The sequence below is a fragment of the Corvus kubaryi genome, unplaced genomic scaffold (genome assembly GCF_017639235.1).
Source record: "Corvus kubaryi isolate FWS band 111438036 unplaced genomic scaffold, C.kubaryi_AGA036_p1.0 split1-37173, whole genome shotgun sequence".
Taxonomy (NCBI): Eukaryota; Metazoa; Chordata; class Aves; order Passeriformes; family Corvidae; genus Corvus; species Corvus kubaryi.
The window spans coordinates 323867-345540 of record NW_024582074.1 but is presented as its reverse complement, the minus strand read 5'-3'; the positions used below and the strand labels follow the sequence as shown (position 1 = coordinate 345540).

At 46.2% G+C, this 21674-nt stretch overlaps 1 protein-coding gene across 6 annotated transcripts in view; it reads left to right on the top strand.

The window, feature by feature from the left end:
* The window catches only part of BICDL1 (BICD family like cargo adaptor 1), a 46185-nt gene that overhangs the window by 17827 nt on the left and 6684 nt on the right, over nucleotides 1–21674 (top strand). For 2 of the 6 annotated variants that reach the window (XR_006020641.1, XM_042053904.1), the window contains exons 3-9: nucleotides 12658–12774; nucleotides 13437–13448; nucleotides 14805–14951; nucleotides 15908–16087; nucleotides 16381–16599; nucleotides 17719–17862; nucleotides 20962–21092. Coding sequence is in view for 5 of the 6 variants with exons in the window: in XM_042053904.1 (XP_041909838.1) it covers nucleotides 12658–12774; nucleotides 13437–13448; nucleotides 14805–14951; nucleotides 15908–16087; nucleotides 16381–16599; nucleotides 17719–17862; nucleotides 20962–21092 (950 nt within the window). In the remaining variant the exon portion in view is untranslated. The remainder of the gene's footprint in view (nucleotides 1–12657; nucleotides 12775–13436; nucleotides 13449–14804; nucleotides 14952–15907; nucleotides 16088–16380; nucleotides 16600–17718; nucleotides 17863–20961; nucleotides 21093–21674) is intronic. The other 4 variants (XM_042053905.1, XM_042053907.1, XM_042053906.1 and 1 more) reach the window with 4 other exon arrangements.

The following is a 21674-nucleotide window of genomic DNA, read 5'->3' as shown; positions in this document are numbered from 1 at the left end:
GGAATGCTTGGCTCCTCCCCCTGGGTGGAGCATCTCACAATGGGATGATGTAATTCTGTGAGTCATGCAGTGGGTCCTTGATGACCCATTAACAGAGATAGACCCCCGAGGGAGTTATCAGGGATGAGTCATGGTAGGAGATAACAAACACTGCCCCACCTGCTTTAACAGCTTGTGAAGATGATAATAGAATACATACTTTTGGTTACATCTTACACTGTAACCTAGGACAATCTGCTGAGAAAGAAGTTGGTTGTCTCGTGGCATCCTGGGCACCCAAAGCCAGCTTTTGTCATGTGTGGCACTGACATGAGACCTGTCCCCACATAGGAGATGCAGAGTGCCAGTACATGGAGCTGAGCAGCCCTGCATTACATACAAGTGTTAAGAGTTGAAGATCTAAGTGATAAAAGCCTACCTGTGCTGCACGAGTGACATGGTTAAACTACTTGTTCCTTCTTCAGTCCATTCAGTTCTTTATAATGTTCCAGATTAGGCATATCTGCTCTAATTTGACAGAACAACAAAAAATATCTTTAAGCAGAGCCAAAGAAAGGAGGCTGAAATCAGCACCAGCCTCAGGAACAAAACCAAATCCAGACATACTACAGCAGAAATAATAGTATTTCTGTAATTAAGCAAACAAATCTCTGGCACAGCATTGTGTCTAAAAATGAATTCAGCAATGTGCTATGGCTGATATCTCTTAGACTAATCACCTAGAGAGAGCTGAGAGAGGAAGGGAAAAAACATTGTTCCAGGAGGTAGGTCACAAAACAGCCAAGCCAAGGGGTGATGGGGAAGCCAGTGTAGGCAGGGCAGCGAAAGGCAGAAGAAAACCCAAGTCGTGGCACAAACTGGTTAGTAGTGATGCAACCTGATTTTTTTTGCTTGCCTGCATGGATGTGTTTTCTCCCCAGCCATCTGCCAGCTCCAGCACACACCTCTCACCCTTGTAAGGAGGGAGAAAAGAGATCAGTGGCTTAAGGCAGGTGATTTTTAGCACAGATAGGATAAAAGTGCTCCTAACTCACTCACATGTCTATGTACTGGCAGAAGCTCTAAGCAGCACCATTTTAGACACTCCAGCGTGTCTAAAGGCGCTCAGGAGATTTAGTACTGCTACCACTGGCTTGTGCACATAGAGAAATTCAGCTACAGCAGCAGGAGTAATAAAAACTGCTGAGAGCTGAATACCACAGTCTCATCTGTCTCTGGTCACATTACTCTTGATTTCAGGCAGCAAGAGAAAGTTAATCATTTATGTGCAGCAAAGCTAGGGAAGATCCCAGGTTAAAATCCTACTGTAATAGCAGAAGAAATGGAGTAGATCAGCCCACGATCAAGTGCAGGAGGATCCACACACAGGCAAGGCAGCCCTCTCTGCTAAAGATAAAGTGATAAAAGAACATATCTGAAAAGCAACAAAGGTTGCCACAGGTAGAATATGAGCACACTCAAACAAGGCTTTGAAAATTAAGCACATTCCCAACAGTAGCTTGTCAGGGAGTCTTTGAAGCTAGGAAACAGCCACTGCCACACCACTTTCATTGTTTTTTTTCTTGTTGCACTTTACAGCTAGTCTCCTGTTCCCTAGGTAGGGCCAAAAGGCACATGCTCAGGGTACACGTCATTGGTACTGACTTCTGCTTAAAAGCACCGGAGCCAAAAGCAACAATATTATCCCTAAAGGGCAGCTGTAGGTCTTTACAAACTCTGCCCCTCCAAGACAAATCACTGAGGGTGAGATAGGGAACTTTGGTGAAGGAGGGAAGCCTGCTTCTTACAAGCCAAAGCCTCAGCCATGAAACCTTCAACCACCAGAGAAAAGAGATCTTTTCTCAGCATCAGACACAGGACAGGCTGCTAATTCTGTCTCTGCAGTGTTTCCCAGTCTTAAGACCTTGTGCAGTGCTTACAGGTGCTGGTTTGCGGGCAGCCCCAAGCCAGGGCTGTGGGCCAGTCCCAAACCTGCCTGGCACCTGCTCCAGTTCAGCCCAGGCTTGCCGAGAGCTGGCTGTGTCTGCATGGAGTCAGCTGTTAGAAAGCAATAGCCTCTGTGCCAAAAAACCACAGCTTGAGTGACTCTTATCCGTTTAAGCAGCATCTTAGACAGTGGGGGAAAGGACTTTCAGTTCAATGACATCTGACCTGGGTTTGCAAAACCTTGGCTACAGGTGCAAGTCTAAGTCTAACATGTTTGTGCCAAACTGGCTGCCCACAGCCAAGCACAGTTTTTGTAACTCTTTCAGTGGACTCTCTCCCAGGCCGTTACTCTAACACAGCTGCTGGGGTGTTGCTACAGCAGGTTTTTCTTCCTCTGATAACACTGTGCCTCTTTTCCATCAGAAAAATAGCTGAATACATGAAGGGGTTGTGACTGAGGTGTCTTCCCCCCATACAGGACCATCCATACTTTACCTTTTGCGATATTCAGATGCACTAAAGCCTGAAGCTCATACAGAGAGGGGCTCTTTCCAGTCCCTGATAATGATTCCCTGCATGTGTATGATTTGGCAGAGTATAGTATATTTTATATGCCATCCCACAGCATGTGCTGCACCCACCTCGTTTTTCAGCTACATTTCCTCTCCACATCTACTTGCTTTATTTTGTATTTCCAAGCACGGCTTTTTGTAGGACCTAAAGTACCAAAATGCCAGTGAGTTTGCCAAAAGCTGTTATTTAAATAAAATTAATGCAAGAGCTTTTTAAAAGCAAGATTGTAGGAGGACAAAGCTGCAAGGAGAGATCCATATTTCCAGACCCTCCCCTCATCCAGACACTGGCCACAGCTACAGCCATGCAGTCTCTTCAGAGGAGCACCTCACCTGCCAGGCTGGCGCATGCATAAGATCTGGCCACTTGCAGAAGTACTTAAGCTTCCCAAAAGCTGGGTTACAGGTGTTGTTTGGAAAATTTATCTTCAGCTTTGAATAGACCTGCTGTGAATTTAGGCTCTGGCTCACACTAGAAATTACTATTGCATATTTGCTCCTACTTAACAGCTGTGGAGGTGCAGACTGCTCTGAAGGGCAAACCCTGCCCTGAGGATCTGGGAATTAAAGACCTAAGCCCCTCAATGTTCATATCTGTGCACTGCACAGAAGGTAAACATACTGTGTTCCAGCATCTGCTGCACCTGCATCCATAGGTTCAACCTGGGTGGAAACAGAGCAAAGCTGGGCTGAAAGGAGACTGTTCCTGTACTTATTACCCATCTTAATGCACAAAGTATAGATTCAACTGCAGCAGATCAAAGTGCTCAGATGTTATTACTAACACATTGTAATTATCTTTTGTCAGCAATCACCAGGAGCAAGGTCTACCTTGTGCTCAAAGTCTGCTCCAAAGACTTTGTGCTCTACAGATCTTTTCATACTGCCAAGAGGGAGAGCAATTCAGATTTAGCTGGAGGCTGGCAAAGTACAGGAAGAAACACTGCTAGGTTAAATGGTATCTCTCTAGAAGCTTTTTGTCTGCAGGTGTTCAGCATGGTTCTTTTGTGTTTAGAAGGACAGATCAAATGCTAGCTGACCAAGAAACATTTTCAAGTAAAACGTTACTTAACAGCTCCAGAACAATCCTTTAAGAATGTAGATTTGTACCTTTTTATTTAAGCATTGGAATGTGACATGCTGCCATATGAGTTTCATGGTTTGGGTTTTTTCCAAAACTCTGTGATGCGCTTGCTCATTTTTTATGGCATTCACCTTCCATTTATGACCCTATTGCACCTATCAGTGGATAAAACATTTAGTGAAGAGGAAGCTTTTATGGAATAGTTTGAAGCTGTAGCTTTCATCCTGGCCAATATTCACTATAGGGTTTGGGTTTCCTTATTTTTCCATAGAAAGCAGCCACAAGTTCTACTATATCGGCTTTGAGAAATCAGCCTTCTGCACAAAACATTTCCACATCTTGCTGTAGTCAAGCCAAGCTCCAAAAAAACACTTCTTAGGTCTTCTTCCTCTGACTTTTGAAATAAATTTATCAAGTTATAAAGGAAATGAGCAAACACACATGAGCACCGTTTTTAAGAAACAGACTGATAGAAGTTATTTGGAATCAAACTTTGCAGGGATTTAAAAGCTAATAAAACATCTCCAGGTCAACCTACTATAAAATTTAAATATACATTTGAGAAAATGTTTTCTTTCTTCCTGTCTGAAGGCTTCTTGGGAGAGTTTAATATATTTTAAACCAACTCCTTGAATTTTGTCCCATTTTTTTGGCACTCACTCATTTCACGTATATGGTAACGGACACCACTATTTTCATGCACTCAGATGCGTTTATAACTGCAGGTTTGAGCATCAGGTCTACACATACTAGAAAACTTTTGGCTTGTATCTTATGACCAATGAATCCTAAAACAGTATACTGTGAGCTTAACAGGGTGTAGACGTGAAGATTTCAAGAGCAGACAGAGCTGCTAGTCTGCCATCATATATTAGATATCCCCAGTAGAACTCAGTTAATTTGCCTTCAAATAAGGGGAGAGAGTGCTTAAAGCCAGAGCAAGAGACTGCAAGAAGCTTAATTATTGTCTGTTTCTTCCAGGCACAACCATTTGAGTTTGAACCACCTCCAGGTTTAAAGTCTTAGACTAAAACAATGTCATAAAAAAATTAATTCGAGAATGGAGATTGACTGTCCTGACTCCGGGCTACCATGGAAAGACCTCTCAGAGCAGGAAGGAATGTTACATTTCTTTGTCTCCACCATTGTAACCTTCTTCTTAAGTTTTCAAAAGGCTTTAATGACCCGGTTAATGTTTCCAGTTCAGTTATTTCCAAACTAGTCAGGCATTTTGTATTTTATTATCCTCTCATCTGATCCACACTTTAGGCTCATTAGAAACTTACTGAAAGAAATATTTTTCAGCCTTTAGCTCATGTAGAAAAGTCAGACTGAGCTCAGTCAAATCTGGATTAAAAACCTGCATCGAAGGTAATGGCCAAAATGGTCTATCAGGATAAAATATGCATTTTTTCAGGGGGAAAAAAAACTTATTGGAAAGTAAGAATTAGAAGTTATCTAGGAGAACAGACCACAGAACTTACTGATGCAAAACATAAACCATCCAGCTTTCAAACTGTACCATTCCCTCTACCATTCCTAGTCCAGTACAAAACTTCAGGCACTGCTATCTCACACAGGCATGAGGGGAATGACAGACTTTTTAACCTGAAGGTTGCAGACCCCCGTGGAACAAGGCCCAGGCTGTGCTGCAGTGAATTATTGTGGTGGTTCCTCTCAGCTCCACCAGACTTGATTATTGCAGCCTTTCTGCTTCATGTGCAAATAGGTAACAAATGCTTCACTCCAGGTGATGTGCAGCATCCCCACAGAACTAGAAGAGCCTGCTGGTGTTATATGTTATTACTCCATTCCTTCTCACCATCCAGGAGCCAAACTACTACCAGCAAGCGCATGTTCAGCTCACTTTGCAGAGCCCCACAACAGACACTGTGCAGAGTTATCTCATCTCCCACACTTCTTCTGCAAAGCAGGATTTGCACACTGAAAGCAAGAGCCATTTCGTGCATTACTTAGCATGGTGTGTCCTCCAGGCACACTTTGTCCTCTGAATTATCTCCAGTGCTAATTTATTGCAGCATTCAAAGTATCATGCCTCCGGCAGTCCCTCCCACAGGAAGCTGGCTGACTCATTTTTCCACGCACTCTGTTTTCCTCTCCACAAGAGCCAAATGCTTAGGTCAAGAATAAACCACAAAAAAAAAGGGAGGCTCATGTTTAAGCACCTCCTAAAACACAGCCCACAGCTACTTGTGAAGCTCTTTCTTTCATTCAAGCAGCAGACCCGGAGATGTTACACCCAGGTAGAGTTGCCCCCATATGGCTCCCAACTACCCTTGCTTCTGTTCTAAACAGCAGTTCCTAATCCTGTAAATTGATTTAGCCCAAGATAATGGGTTTTGGCCTCAATCAAACAGTTATCTGAGCACTTACTAAAACACAAGATGAAGACCCCATTAGGGGCATTCATGCCCCTAAGCTCTTTTCCAAAGCATTCAGATGTTTGCCTTACAAACTGGTTCTGATATATCCCCTAACCTTACAGGAAGGGAAAAAAGAACAACTACGCTGCCAGGAAAACCCTGTCTAATTTTTCACTCTTTGCTTAGTGATGCAATGAAAGTCCACTGTCTTTGTTGAAAGGACTTTTCAAGCACACTTAAAAATAAAAAAACAGGAACTTTTGTCCATCTCCAGCCACACTTACAGTCCTCCAGTCACAAGAAATATAGGAAGGCACCAAAGACAGACAATTCGAACACTTCACCTCCCAAAAAGAGGCAATTCAGCTTCAGCCTGAGAAGAGCCAAGCTTCATGGATGTGTCTATCAAGGAACTAAACATCTCCACTCTTAACTCCACCTCAAGAAGCAGGTGCCACCCCACCCCACCCCAAAATACAAAGCCCCAGGTGCTCCCTGCTGGGCCTCTGCCTCTCAGGTGTGAGGCATCAGAGCTGATGGGCATTAACCCATTGCCACCCACAACAGCCACTGCCCAGCTAGGGCTTGTTGAGAGGAAAGACATTCTTGGGGTTTTTTATTGTAAAACTCAGGTAAATAGGAGTGAGGTCAAAGGACACACTATGCATTTCCCACTTGTCCTACAGAAGGGAAAGGGAACAAATCTGCACAAAAGATTCTCACTTTCATGCAAGCAATAAAGGCTCATATTTCCAAAATGTCAAAACTCTGAAAGTAGTGCAGAGCTTAGCATAAGCTGCCACCTCTGCCCTTTGTCTCACAGGATCCTCTCAGAATAGGTTTAATGCTGTAGCCATGAGGCTTTCCCCATCAGTAATATGTCCCCAGCCTGGTGCTTATAAAGGAGTCATAACAGTGCCTTTCCTCCATTACTTAGTCTCCTTGCTTTGGCAATCCTTTGGATCAAGATTTCTGATTTCCTTTTTTCTTGACAGATCCAATTTGTGGAAAAATGAGGCTCTTTTGTTTCCTGTTTTGTCCCCCTGCCCTGTTGTCAGTGTAGGGCCCCCCACCCAATGGAGCTGGCCTCTGCCAGCCTGTTTCCTGGTGAAGGGAAGGCTCATCAGCCTTAAATCCCCCACGCCTGGGCAGTAGCAGAGTGAAGGATGAAGCAAGGAGGAGGATTTAGCCCAACTCCATCATTTGGTAGGGATGGGGGCAGTGCTGACTCTCACCAGCACTTCCTAGCTCCAGTGTCCTGTGCTGCACTGGGGAGAAGCGGGAAGAGGTCTCTGGAGAAGGCCTAGCCAAATCTCATCCTACTCCTCCTTCAACCACGGTGCTCATGGGGCTGTTTCTTACACTTTTTACCTCAGCTGTCACTGCCAGAAGGTGTTTTGTCCTTTCCTGAGTGCGTTTTTCCAGAGGCACTGAATGACAGGCTCAGCCCTGCCCTGCAGAGGGGCTGGGGTAGAACTCACCACGTCCATCCTGCTGGGAGCAGCCCCAGCCTCACCCTAGAGGGTCTCTCAGCTCCCCTGGCAGTGCCTGGGCACCTGCAGCAAATAAATTCCACCACTTGCCTCAGCAAAATGGTAATTTAATAATGGTCATTAAAATATTCACTTGCCACCCACACTTCACAACTCCACTGATGACATCAGCCTCAAAAAAACCTCCTCACACCACAAGGGAAGGGGCACCATCACAACCCCACCAGGGTGGGCAGTATCCACCCTCGGTACAGTTCCATCCTCTCCCTCACCACAAAAATCCCTATTGCTACTGTAGTCCCCAGCAATGGCCAGTCTGAGCTTTACCTTTTACTTTACCAGTCACTGTTTTAACTTCAAATTCCCCTAATAGTATATAATCTCGCTGTCTTTGTCTCAACCAATGAGCTTTTTTAAATCTTATTTTCTCCCCCATTGTTGAGGAGGGGGGGTGAGAGCAGCTGGGTGGGCATCTGGCCAGCCCACCTGGGTGCCGCAGCTCTTCTCTGGAGAGAATTTCACAGGGAATCTCTCTGGGCACATAAATCAGCAAATACAAGCTGCAGGCCTCAAAAGGTGGTGAATGCAAGCACCTCTATTATATAAGAACTTTCCTGGGTAGGTTAATAATAACAATTTGAAGTTGATCTGCATTAAAAGCTTTGCTGTAAATCTTTCAAAGATTCCCAAACTGAGCAACCTCCAGGTGTTCAAAATATTGATGGTGGTTTATGGTGCCAGTGTGCCAAGGGCTGGGAAACAGCTGATTTATTGACATGGATCAAGCATCCCATAAAACCAGGCTTCTCCCCAGCACCAGAGTGCTGGCTGCAGTGGAAGGGCAGCAATTCCAGTCCTCTGGGGCTTCCCTCAGAAGCCAGATTAACAATTTTTTTTTAAATTATTAATCTTAAGCAATTTGTTGTTGTTGTTGTTTCCTCCTCTGGTTATGTTTTAGTAGCCAAATATATTTTCCTTCCAGAGAAGACTTGGGAATCCAGGAACCTGCAGCCAGGGGAGGCAGCAACTAGTGGTATGAGGTGTTAATGGGACCACAGTGGGAATGGGAAGTCCCTTGAACTCAGCTATTAGCAAATTAATAAAAGGGGTAACATGCTCTCCTGAGTGTTACAAATTCAACACTAATTAGGACTTCTCTTTCTTAGCTATTTTAGGCAAGAAAATTTTCAATATCCTTTGTTAAATCTGAATCATCTTGTTTTGTAAAAGTAAATCAACTGGAAACATCGGTTTCTTCACCCAGCTACAGTCTATTAAACTTTTTCCATTCTCCTTTTCTTCCTGACATGACTGATAGCTAGATATTTTGTATACAGTTAGCTTTATTTATCAAATCTTACCCCAAAGGAAGGTTTTCTTTGAGTAAGACTAACCTACAAGCCATTAATTTGTCATAGTCCATCCCAAACTTCTTAAAGATCCCCACTTCACAGGAACATCAGTGCTCCAATTTATTTGTATTTGTTTTATTTATTTATTGCTCATATATTCCAGATGTTAAAACTCATGGAGTTCTTGTAACTGGCAAGCATCCCTTTCTGCCAAAGATCTACACAGTTTTGTGTATTTTAGCGCTTGGGAATTAATCACGGCCAAAACTTAAAAGTTTGCAGTGATGAAAAGCCCTTAACTAGAGCAGAAGCCAAAATGTCCTCCTGCTCTTTCTTTCTTCTTGCACTGCCCAAATCTCGTCGCAACCTTGCCTGAAGAACAGAAAACAAATCTCACAGTTGATTGGCTATATCTAATTGTGAATTGATGTCTATGCTTCTGCAGATAGGTTCCAAACCTTGCCTGGTGGCTGTGTTGGCCAATTTGCCATACCCAGGAAATTAATTCATTTTTAACTACAGAGCAAAGTTGTGATGTTGAGCAATATGTGTCTGCCTTTCTGCAAAGAATATTACTTGTCTCTAGCAAAATCAGTGCATTGCTAAATGATTGACATAACCACAAAAGATTTAGCTTTTAATGTTTAGGAAACACTGATGAAGAAGAGAAAGCCACACAGGCTGGCTGCGGCAGAAGAAACTCATTTCCATTCAGCAAAAGCCATATTGAGCAATAAAGAGAAAATGTAGATGGAAGGTTACATCTTCACTGATGCCACTAAGTAAAAAGACCATTAGAAGTAATCAGTGGTAAGCTCATGGTTTAAAACACACATGTACAGGTGCACATCAACAGCAGTGCTGAGAACTGAAGCAGACACTTTATGAAAATACACCATAAAGCCTGAGAAATATTGGGCACTGTCAAGGTGGCTTTCATAAATTACTGCAAGTTGATGTTAAAATCTCTGTTTTATAATCAATTAGAAAGGGTAGTTTGGCAGCAGGATTAATAACCTCTGAAACAAGTGTAGCATGAAAAGGAAGATTCCATGGCCAGAGCTCCACTCAGAAAACTTTGTTTCTTGTCTAAAAAAATGGGATGAAGACTTTTCTTGTTAGCCTGTGTTAGCCTGTGTGTAACACAAATTACAGACATTTCTGTTTACTTCTGCTAAACAGCTGGTCAGAGAATATTTTCTGCACTGTGTGAGGCTAAAGCTAGTGTTATTTTTACTTTTCTCTACTGCATGAGGCAGGATGTAAATGGTGTTCACTGAGGTGACACTGTGACATCCTGTCTGCTTTAGGGCTCTAAATACTAACAATAACTGAGTCCTTTTTTCCCTCCATGTGGGTTATAATTGTGGGAATAAGATATGTGAGCCTGTGAGCTGGGCAGCACATAGATAAATTCCAGATGATGATTTAATGCTGGTGAATACAAGTCTTACAGTCCTGCAAGCAGCCTGGTACTGGAGAGGACCTTTGAGGTCAATTCATTTCCCTTCTGTCATAGGCATCCCTCTGAAAGAAGCTGCATGATAAAGTGATCCAGCTCCATTACAAAGTTATTTTTTTGCCACCATTTCTACTACTGTAATGGTGCAGGAAGAGGAATCCTACATCAGGTCCTTGGAAATGTAGAAATCTTCCTGTTGCCAGCCTTAATATACTCTTATTCAGTTTGTTCACATCTTTCTTTTCTGCCAAAATTGTGCTTCTGCTTAAATAGCGCTTCTCCCTTCTGTGTGCTCATCCGTGATGTATTTATAGGGAGTTCTCTCTCAGCATTCACTCCATGAGATAAAACAAGCCATTCTTTTTTTAGACTCCTTTCATATAACAGACTTTCCACAATCTGAATCATCCTTGCAGCTCATTCCTTCACCTGCTCCAGTCTGGCCATGAGGAGCAGAACAAGCAAGAGCAGCTATATATTCTCTTACCAGGAATTTTTACAATGCCATTAAGTACTCCCTTGTTTCCTTACTGCTATATTGTACATTTATACTCTCTGTAGGTAGAATTCTTCAAGCATATAAATTATGTTACACAGTGAACCATCAAATACTGGTGTGTCATCTCCTCTGGTGCCACTTGTGCTCCTTGGGAGTGTGGTCAGCACCTTGCAGACAAAATCCTTCAGTGCTTTTCATCTGGTGCTTTTTCATCTGTGATAGCTCCTGCAGAGTGTTTCAGCATGAAGATGTTTCAGCAGTCATTACAAAACCAAGTGAATAATTCAAAAAAAGCACAATCCGTCCATCTTCTTTAGTGTCACCAATTAATAGCTGCTCAGGATGCTTTGCAACCTATAGTTGCTTAAGGGAAGAAAAATAACCAACACCTTCCTATAGTGCTGTGCTGTCATTATATTTTGTATATTCTGCCCATGCAAGGAAGCTTTATTAAATAAATGAGGCAATATGCAAAGGGTTCTGATATGGGGCTTTAAAGAAGAGGAGAAAAACAGTATAAGAAGGGAACTAAAAAGCAATTGGTAGACAAGATTATTTCTTATTATTGGGACTCTTTTCTCTTTTCAGAGGCCAGTGGTCAGAGCCTGATTTGGTGGCCACACTTCTGTCTGCTGCTGCCTCTCCAAGCAAATAGTTTTGGGGCCACCACAGTTTCCTCCACGTGATGGAGCTGTAACAGCCTTTTACTTCATGCTTCTGATTTGGAATATTTTGCTGCAGATTCTGCAAAATAAGGGACCATTTTTTAAAGGGAGCAGTGTTGCCTTTGTGGGCAGCTCAGGCTGGCTGGATCTGTGTGCTCATTGCTCCAGTCACAAGCTGCTAGAGCAGGGTCACTGCACCCTTTGGTGAAGCTCTGCCTTGGGCACTATCAGAGCACCCAGAGAAAATCCTGACCCACATTTGCCAGGCCTAAGGATGCTCTTCCCAACCTGCCCACAGCTGCTGACTCCAATCCCTCCCTCCCATCTTGCCTTCCTGTCTAAGGCATTGTGGCTTTTGCCATTGGACACACCCCAAGCAGGACAGCAATGCCACCTCTTGAGGGGAATCAACTCAATTCCAGCCCATGTGGCATAGTTGGAGGTCTGTGCCTAAGTGTAATGGAACATGATGGAAGCTAATTAAAAAGAAAATCATCCATTTGTGCTGTCTCATTAGGGTTTCATCATAAAAACCTTATGTTGTCTTACAAGCCTAAACAAGTGTGTTCACATGTAAAAATCAGCCATAAAGCTGTCTGGAGAGTAGTTGACATGTCTAAGCTGTCATTTGTAAGGGCTACCTCAAGCCTGGATCCTGCAGGTAGGAATGGCCTTTCTGCAGTCCTCAAACGACCCTGCATAAGACGGGCATCCTTCCTTCAAGACGGGAAAGAGGGACAAGTCCAGGGATCCCGCACAGACAGTCATGTGGAGTGGATGTTCTCCATCTGGCCCTAACAGGAGCTGGGAATCAGAGGCAAAGAGTACTTGTTATCTGAGAGCTGTGCCAAAGATGTTCAGAGGTTAAGAGAGTGTAAATCTAGTAGGAGTGTTTCCTGGTCTTCTCTTCAACCCCAGCTAGGCTACAATTTTTAAAGTGAATTTCCTGTAGGACACAGGAGTCATCATGGTTTTTTACAGAGGAAAAAACACACAGGCTGTGTCCCCTTGGCTGCCCCAAGGGAAAAATCAACATGGTTTAAATGGCAGCTCTCCCCAGTGTCTGTCCAGGACGACATTTTCACTCACCCAAACTGTGCAGAATTGAGTTTCTGCTGAAACTGGGTTTGTGCAGAAGTTATATCCGGGCAGGTCTCCCTGGGCAGGAGGAGATGGCTGCTTTGGATCTATGGGTGACTCCAGATGGTGTCTCCTTGCAGGCGTCGGAGGTGGAGCGGCAGCTCTCCCTGCAGGTCCACACCCTCCGGGAGGACTTTCGGGAGAAGAATTCCTCCAGCAGCCAACACATCGTGCGGCTGGAGAGCCTCCAGGCTGAGGTGAGTCATCAGCCTCCCTCCTTCAGAAAGCAGCCAGGGCTGTTTGAGCTTGTATAATGACTCTTTCTGAGCTGAGCAAACAGTCAGCTGGTGGGGCCAACAGAGGGATGGCAGCACTGGGGCAAAGGACTCCCCCAGCAAGGACTGCTCCATGGTGTTCTGGCTGGGCTGGCCCAGGGCACCTTCCAGTGCTGCCTCAGCCACAGCATTCCTGCAAAATGAACGGATGAGAAGGATCTTCCATACACATGGCTGTGCTCCTGCAGGGCTGCTGCCCAGTACAGATTAACGCTGGTGGGCATGGTGGAAAGGTCTGCAAGGGTTTTTTCTCCTGTTCATCATGCTTCCAAAGAAAGCAGCAATCCTCTCCTGCCTCTGAGACATTTACTTGGGAAAGCAAGAAGCCCCTGCCTGTTTTAACTCAGGTACATTTGCAGGAATGATACAACTTCCTTCCTTTTCCCTTGCCTGACAGGGTCACTGGGGATCATGTAGGCAGGAACTAGATGGGTAGAAGATGTCCAGTTCTACTACCCAACCACTTCTTTTATTTAAAAGCTGTCTGGAAAAGCTTCTAAAATCTCTCAATTTCTTTTCTCCTGCTCCCACCTGCTCCTTTCTGGTCCCTCGCCTTTTCTTCCCCTCCCCTTGGTGTGGAGCAGCAGGTCCTTGAAGTAAGTATGGAGGCTTGGAAAGGGTTTGCCTGCACGTACATCGCTGTTACCATGCATGCCTGCCACCGTGCATGCCACACCTTGCCTCCTCCTCTCCTTCCTGTCTCTTGCTTTCCAAACCCTTTCCCCTGTGCCCTTCCCGTGGTCCAGGGCTCATGGCAGAGTGACGTTTTTTCTGTCGTATGGTTATTTACAGCATGTTCATTCTTGGTGTGCCCACCAAGTATGAACTCTTGATACAATCTCTCCATTAAACCTCTTATTTTTCTTTCTCCAACCCACACAAATCATGATGGTGGTGGGCAGAGACATCTCAGAAACCATTAGTCACCTCAGAGCAGCTTTCCAATACCTCCACGAGCCTTTACTCTGCAGAAATAGCAAGTCCACACACTTGGCTGATATTCCTTTGTGCAGCCAAATCTTTCCAGCAACCTGGAAAGTGGCAAAGAGACAAGGTCCCAAAGAGGCCAAGAGGGAATTTGCTGAATTTGTCTATGCTCTGTGAACTGAAAGGAGGCCATAGGGAATATTTAAGGTTATACTGGACTGGTGAATGGCTGGCATACCAGACCCCAGATATCCTGTGTGTACTAATGTGGGAAAAGTCTCCTTCTTCGTGGTGAAACAAGAAGTGACCTTGGCTAGTGCTGATTCATCCTTTGCACTGTTCCCAGCTAACTGAGTCACGGAGGGTTTGTTTGGCACACTGTCCCTCGCCTGAAATCACTGCCCTTGACAGTTAAAAGAAATGAACCAATTTTGAAGGCAACCAGTCACTGGGAGGCTAAAAATAAGCGACACAGAAAGGAGTCTTCACAAGTGAAAAGACAGAAAAATCCCTGGTGAGGACCTGATGAACACACACCAATTAAGAACAGCTATGGGCGGTACTGTGGCACAGTCCTGTGGGGAGGAGGATCCCACAGGCTTACCCTGGATCCCACTGACTCACCCTGGATCCTTCTGGCTCGCCTTGAGGTCTCCAGCACCCATACAGGAAAAAATGCCACCATCAGGGACCAGCCAGGAAAAGTAACTAGTTTTGCCCAGTCTTTCAAATGTTAAGGTGCAAGGGATGGGCAGGGCTGGTCTCCACTTAATGCCTTTGAATATTCCTGCCCACTCCCTGACCTGCCAATGCATACCCAACCCCTGCAGCCTGGGGAAGGAGGAGTTTCCTTTCAGAGCTTTCCTAAGCTTTAAACCACACACGGAGGTAGTTTCTCTCATACAGGTACAGAACACCTGTGTATATCCTTCTGCTTTTTGCTGTTTCATTTCTCTCTTCGGAATGTGGTGTCTCTGCTCTCTGGTTCCTGCAAAGTCTGACAGGGCCCTCTCTTTGCCCCGCAGATCAAAATGCTGACAGACAGGAAGCGGGAGCTGGAGCATCGCCTCAGTGCCATGATGGAGGAGAACGACCTGCTCCAGGGAACCGTGGAAGAACTGCAGGACCGAGTCCTCATCCTGGAGAGACAAAGCCATGACAAGGATCTGCAGGTGAAGAGGCAGCAGTGAGATGGGGAAGGGATGGGGAGATGCAGTAAAAGTCATTATTTGGGGCAAAATTGGCCACAAACTGGAAGACAGAACAACTGGAAGAATGAAATGGTTCATGCAAGAGTGGCAGCAAGCAAGGTCATGGGTGTTCTCCATGGAGACAGGTAACAGGAGTACCAATGAGGCATCCTGACAGCAAAGAGCAGCTTAGGAGGGAGATCTGAGCAAGGGAGTGGGGCAGGGTGCTGGGGAAATGAGGTAAGTGCAAAAAGAATCAGAGGACTCCAGTTGCAGTTCATTTTATAATTTTTTTAATAGTAGAATTGGCTTCAAAAGGGGCTTCTCTAGACCCTGCTGTTCCAGAGGGTAGTCACTGGCCTCTTAGATCCCAGTGCTCAGGTGGTTTCCTAATAATCTCCATGGTGTTCACAGCCACGAATCACCAAATGTCACTCCCCAGAAAAAAGCCTGGCACCTCTGGGCCGTAGGGAAGAGCAGGATTTTTCCATTTCACTTTTGTGGGTTGCCAAGCACTGAATCCTCAGCTCTGCAAAACAGCCCTGAATATTTTTCCTTTTTTTTAATATATGTTTGTATATATTTTTTAAAAACATGCAGGTATCACTTTCTTTTTGGGTTCACTTCCTGCTGTGTTGTTTTCAGCAAATTTCTTTACCTGAGTCCCAACTTCTTCACAATGTTTCTCGTTTTAGTGCTAATTAACCTGCTATTTTTATCTTTCTGGATATTCTGGATTCTAAACAGTGTCTAATGACACTTGGAGATTATTAAGCTCAAATAAATAGCAATACCAGCCAAGAGTACTTTCCTCCTGGCTGGAAACCCTGTTTTGTGTCACTCATTCCTCCCTCCCAGCTCCCTCACAAACCAAGACATTGATCCAGTCCTTATCACCTCCATTAATATTTTTCTGATTCCTTGGTTTTCTTCACAAGCTGCACCAAAGCCAGCTGGAGCTTCAGGAGGTGAGGCTGTCCTACCGGCAGCTGCAGGGCAAGGTGGAGGAGCTCAGCGAGGAGAAAAGTCTCCAGAACCTCAGCACAACCAGCACATCCCTGCTCTCTGAGATAGAGCAGAGCATGGAGGCAGAGGAGCTGGAGCAAGAACGAGAACAGGTATTTGCCCTCCAGCCCCTGGGAAAGCCCATGGGCCTCTGTGACCAGTCCCAGAGCAAAAGGGAGTTTAATGCATTTGATCTGGATTTGTAGCTGAACCAAAGGCCGGAAAATTGGGATTGGGGTCTGGCATCAACACACCCTTTTGACCATGTGAAAGTAAACCTCTGCATCCATGTCAAAACCAACATGGCAAATATTTGTGAGGACTGGCAATCACACACTTCACTTTACCATGGAAGGAGGGTCTCCATGGCTCTGATGCCCCAGGCTAATGCCAGGCTCTGTTCCAGCTGAGGCTGCAGCTCTGGGAAGCGTATTGCCAGGTGCGGTACCTCTGCTCCCACCTGCGAGGGAATGACAGCGCCGACTCGGCCGTGTCCACAGACTCCTCCATGGACGAGTCCTCAGAAACCTCATCAGCCAAAGACGTCCCAGCCGGGAGCCTGCGGGCAGCTCTTAGTGAGCTCAAGAGACTGATACAAAATGTGCTGGACGGGGCAGACTCCACGGTAAGTTGGTGGCACAGAGAGGGCCTTGGCTTGTGCACGTTCCCTGGCCCAGAGCTTGCTGCACGTTCCGCTGGATCTTGAAGGCCCTGGTTTCCTAGAAAACCTCTGTGGCTCACAGAGATGGGCAGTCACAGAGCATAGTCCACTCCTTGTGTCTCAAATGGTCAGCCAAGAGCCAAGCACATGGGGTTTCAGCCTGCAGTGCTCAGACCACCTAAAGTTTCAAGCGCAACCATCATTGGCCTGGGAGTTGTTCTGGAAAATTAATAAAAGTAGGCTTACTTTGAGATTTTCAGTAAGTTAGAGTTTCAATGTGGAAATACTGCAGATTGCCTTACACATCAGTTATTTCCTTTGGGACTTTCCTAACCTTGCTTTACTAGTAATAGTATCACAAAAACATCATAACCCCTATGTCGGGAGGTTCTGTCGCTGTGAATTGTCTTTGGGTACAAATGTCTTGGCAGGAGCTGCCAAACTCAAATCTGTGGCAGGTGAAGGCTTTTGCTGGCACAAGATGATGTCAAGGATGTGGCTCCAGGCTGCTGGGCAGGAGAGGGTGGAATGGAGGGACTACTCAGCATCCACAGGAGTGCAGAATTAAAACAGAACACCTCACTTTTTGTTGTGTCTCAAATCAGGCCTGTTCCCATTCCCTACAAGCTGGTTGCATTGCCATTATGACTTACTTGGGGTGCTGTGGTGAGGGAAACAGTGCAATCCCTGCAGGGGGCTGTGAGGGAATACTCACCCTCCTCGTTTAAGCACCCGTAGGCTGAGTGTAGAGATGAAGTTGTATTTGTTAAACAAAATGTAGGGAGTCCTGTAAAAGGTCCACAAGCAGAGACTGTAGCCACATTGGCTACCAAATGGGCAGCAGGTCTCTAAATTTGGTTTATGCCAAGGGCTGCATGCTGTTTGCATCATGTGTAGAAACACTACCCTTGGTTGAGCACATTTCCACTGTGGAGGTATATGGGAACAAAAAACTCTACCGAAGTCACATTTTCACATTTTCTTCTTCCTTGTTTAGCACCCTGTTCCCAAACTGGTGTCAAATAAATGCAATTGCCTTTTTTAAAGTGAAATCTGAGCAAGAGATTTCTCTCCCGCTCTCAGAGCTCTCGGCGAAGCGACGATGATACCTTAGAGGAACAGATCAGGAGAACAAGTGAGGATTCGCGAGCCCTGAGGGAATTAATGGAGGGAGAACGGGGGAAACTGAGGCAGAGTTTGGAGGAGCTGCAGCGACTGCACAGCCAGGTTAGCAACTCCCACACTTTACATATGGTCTTTTAACACCAGTGTTCATCCTTCGTCAAAGAGACCAACATGATAAATAACCCAGGAGGATTTAGGCCAAAATGGTTGGATGAGGGAGACTTTGTTAAACCAAATGCAGAGGATTTAAGCATTTAGAATGAGAGTTTCTGACAAATTGTCTGGGGCCCATCCGAGGCATCATCTCACGCAGCCAAACTTCCTTTAAGCCTTTCTCTGAATCTGCATTTTAGCCAATCTCTGTTGCTTAAGTTCTTCTCAGCAGAAGACCCCAAAGTACGAGGCTGCTTGGTATGGGGTATTGGAAACCCAAAGGTATCCAGGCTAACCTGAATTGCTGCACCGAGCCCTTGTGAGGGGTATGTGCACCCATTCCATGGATATAACAGTGCTGCTCTGCTGTGCATGGAGCAGGGCTTGTCCCCATCCACAGCAGCATCACAAAACCCTCAGAAATGCACTCCCAGAGAATCCTAATCATGGCCGGGCACCAGGCAGCACCCCAGGGACCAGCTGAGGCAACCTCAACAGCAAGGAATGATCCAGTCCCAACACCAAGTCCACACCCAAAGCCCAGAATCCCATTGCATCCACACCCAGTGCAGCTTCGTCTGTCTGAGGCCCTATGCCAAGAGCAGCAAATGGAGACAGGCATCCAAAGAGATGCTTGGCAGTCCTTGTCTCTGTGGGACAAGACTCCAAATGCTGGAGGGGATCTGGAGGCTTCAGCAGAAACAGTAGCAACTGCACTGGAGCAGGGAATGGGATTAATGTCCTTGGCTGGTCTTCCCAGCAGTGCTGTATCACCCTTTGAAGCGTAAATAGGATAACACATCCCTGTTCAGAAAGTCAGCACAACCTGGGGTCTGACAGCCTTTTATAGGGCTGTGGGAGCCCCCACCATGGGACCAAAGAGAAAAGTGTGAGAGCATCATTAAATACCCTGGCAGTGATGGCTTGCATGTGTGTGAAGGTGGGAAATGTCCTGCTGCCACAGCAGCTGATGAGGGGCAGAGTACGGGAGGGGAGCAGCTCTGGAGCCCATCTTTCCCCCAGGACTGTTCCTCTCAGCAGTGTGACCATCACAAGAGACACTTTTGAGGGTCCAGACTTCTGCCCCCAGTGAGACATGAGTCCCGACACTGCCCTGGCCATGCTGCCACAGTCCTGTGCACCACACACAAGCCCTCCTTGCCCTTAAACTTGAGATGGAGGAGACAAGAGCTCGATCTCTGCAACCTAGCAGTACTGACAGAGACCTTTAGAGGCTTATTCACGGATTTTAGGCTTGTCTGATCTCCCCAAACTCTCCAGCCAGGAGGGACCAGAATACTAGCCCTGGATTGCAAGTCTGGAACCCTCTGTCTGCTTTTAAGGGTCCCCGATTACCAAAGCTCCTAATATTTAGTAAGCAAAGGGAGGACTGCAGTTCTATTTTCTTCTCACACCTCTGTGTGATGTGGAGAAAGATGGGGCATAGCTACAAATGGAGCAGCCATTACTCTCAGAGAGGCACTCTGGCCTCCCGCAGCAAGTACGCATCTCCCACAGCTTTTGCCTGTTATCCAGCCTCACACTTGGCTCCAGGTTAATAATTATTCTCACCTCCTGTTGAAGAGGCGACATCATCTTCTGTTCAGTGCTACAGAAAATTGATGCATGTGGAAATCTTGTCCACCCAGGGGAAGCAGTGCTCTGCTGCCTCCTCATCCCTCTGTTGTGGCACTGGTATTGATACAATCAAACGGGATCTTCTAAATGGCTTTTAGGACCTTGTAGCATCACACACATTCATTGCTCCTTCCCAAGAGCATCGTGAGCAGGTGGAGACAGGAGTCACCCCCCTCTCTGTCTACACTATTTCACACCTTCTGCCTGTTTGTTTTCTCCCAATCTTACCTGAAGCACAGACAGAACCAATTAAAATCCCAAACCTATCCCCAGACACCATGTTTTGGGTGTCCAGATCCTCTGTCCCCTGGGATTTCTGTAGAAGTGCTCAGCACCTTTCACGTCGCCCCACTACCACTGCTCTCTGTCACATCATTGCTCCGAGGTGCCCCCCATGTAGGGCTGAGGGAGGGCACAGTTCCCCAATTCCCTGGCAGCCCTGGCACAGCTCCCTGGTTCCCTGGCAGCCCTGGCACAGCTCCCCAGTCGTGTGGGGAGTCTCTGCACAGACAGGGTGCACCCTCCTCCCCCCAGCCCAGCCATGCCATGCTAATGGCAGATTGTCCCACGCTGTGGATGTGATGAGCCCTTTTTGACTGTCTGCCCTCTATTTAAAGATTTCTTTGAAGATTCAAGCACTACTGAGCTGCATTTAGAGGCAGGAGGTGGGTCAAATGCTGGAAGGGTTTCCAGGTGGTGGAGTAGCGTAACAGAGCATGTGTGTGCGCTAGACAAAGAAATTAAATGAGTATGAAATATTGTGAAGCTGTGCTAATGCAATCCTTGCATGATTTCACACCCTGTTAACTCACTCTGCACAGGACCAAAATGATAGATCATTTCTCAGACTATTTAAGACTCCACACATATTTTAAAGTCTAATTAAAATTGTAACACCTTCCATGGCATAAAAGGGAATTTTCCCATCCTTTGTCTACAGCTTCATATTACTTCAGGAGACATAATGGTCTCTTCAAAAAATCTTATTTGCTGGTAAATTATGTTAGCAATAATTTAACCCTGGAAAGATCAGAATTACAACAGGCAGACTCAGAGGATGTGTGCACAAGACCAACTGCTTGGAGAGGGGCAGTATTTTAGCACTGATGCCATAGTGACAGCAAAGTCACAGGTGGGTCCTGCCCTGCACAGCTTTCAGTGCTATTTCTGCATGTTACTGAGGCCATCCTGGTGACACATCTTGCTCAGGCCAGCATCCCAGGGCAAGCCAGCACATTTCATGGAGGGTGGCACCAGCACTAACAGCCCCCCACACAGCAGACACAGCTTCTCCTATGACCAGGGGATCTCTCAACCTGCAGGTTGGCATATGTGGCGTTTTCCCACACACACACTTGTGGTGCGTTTTCCTGAGCAGCCCTGGGTTTCACGGCCTCCGTCTGCCCACAGGTGACGCTGCTGAGTGTGGAGATGACGACGCTGAAGGAGGAGCGAGACCGGCTGCGCGGCGCTGCCGAGGACAAGGAGGCGAACGAACGGCTCTTGCAGGCCATCAGGGACCGCGACGAGGCCATCGCCAAGTGAGTGGCACCAACAGCCAGAGCCAGGCTAGGGCGGCAGTTGGGAGTGCCTTGGCAGGAGATGCCTCTGGAGAGGCTTTCTCCTGCTCTCCACAGCAGCTGTGACAAAATGATATCTAGGCTTTGCTGGCATTGGGAAATGCTGCCAGGAGTTTGGGAGTAGGGCAGGAGGTGCTAAAGGCAGAGCTGCCTCATGGCTCGATTTGGGGCATTTAGGAGGATTCTGTTAACCATGTTTGTGCCATCCCTAGTGCTGGTGTGAGTCACAGCAAGGAGGAGAGGACTTCAGAGAGCCAAATGGCAACAATAGGTCTGGCCTATTTGTCATATTTTTCTTCACACACAGCCCTGCTTTCCTGACCATCCCCATTACAGCCTGCTTGGGCTTCTTCCCTAACCCATTCCTCTGGTCGCTCCTTCTCCTTTCCTGTTCCAAGGTCTTTTTTGCATCTCCAGTCCTGTAATTCTCTGGTTCTCCTTTTGGGATTCTCCCACTGGTTTGGCTCTTTATTTTGACCATCCTCCTTACAAGTCTGTGCAGTTCTGCTCCCCCATACCCCAAATCCCCCTTCCCCAGCTCTG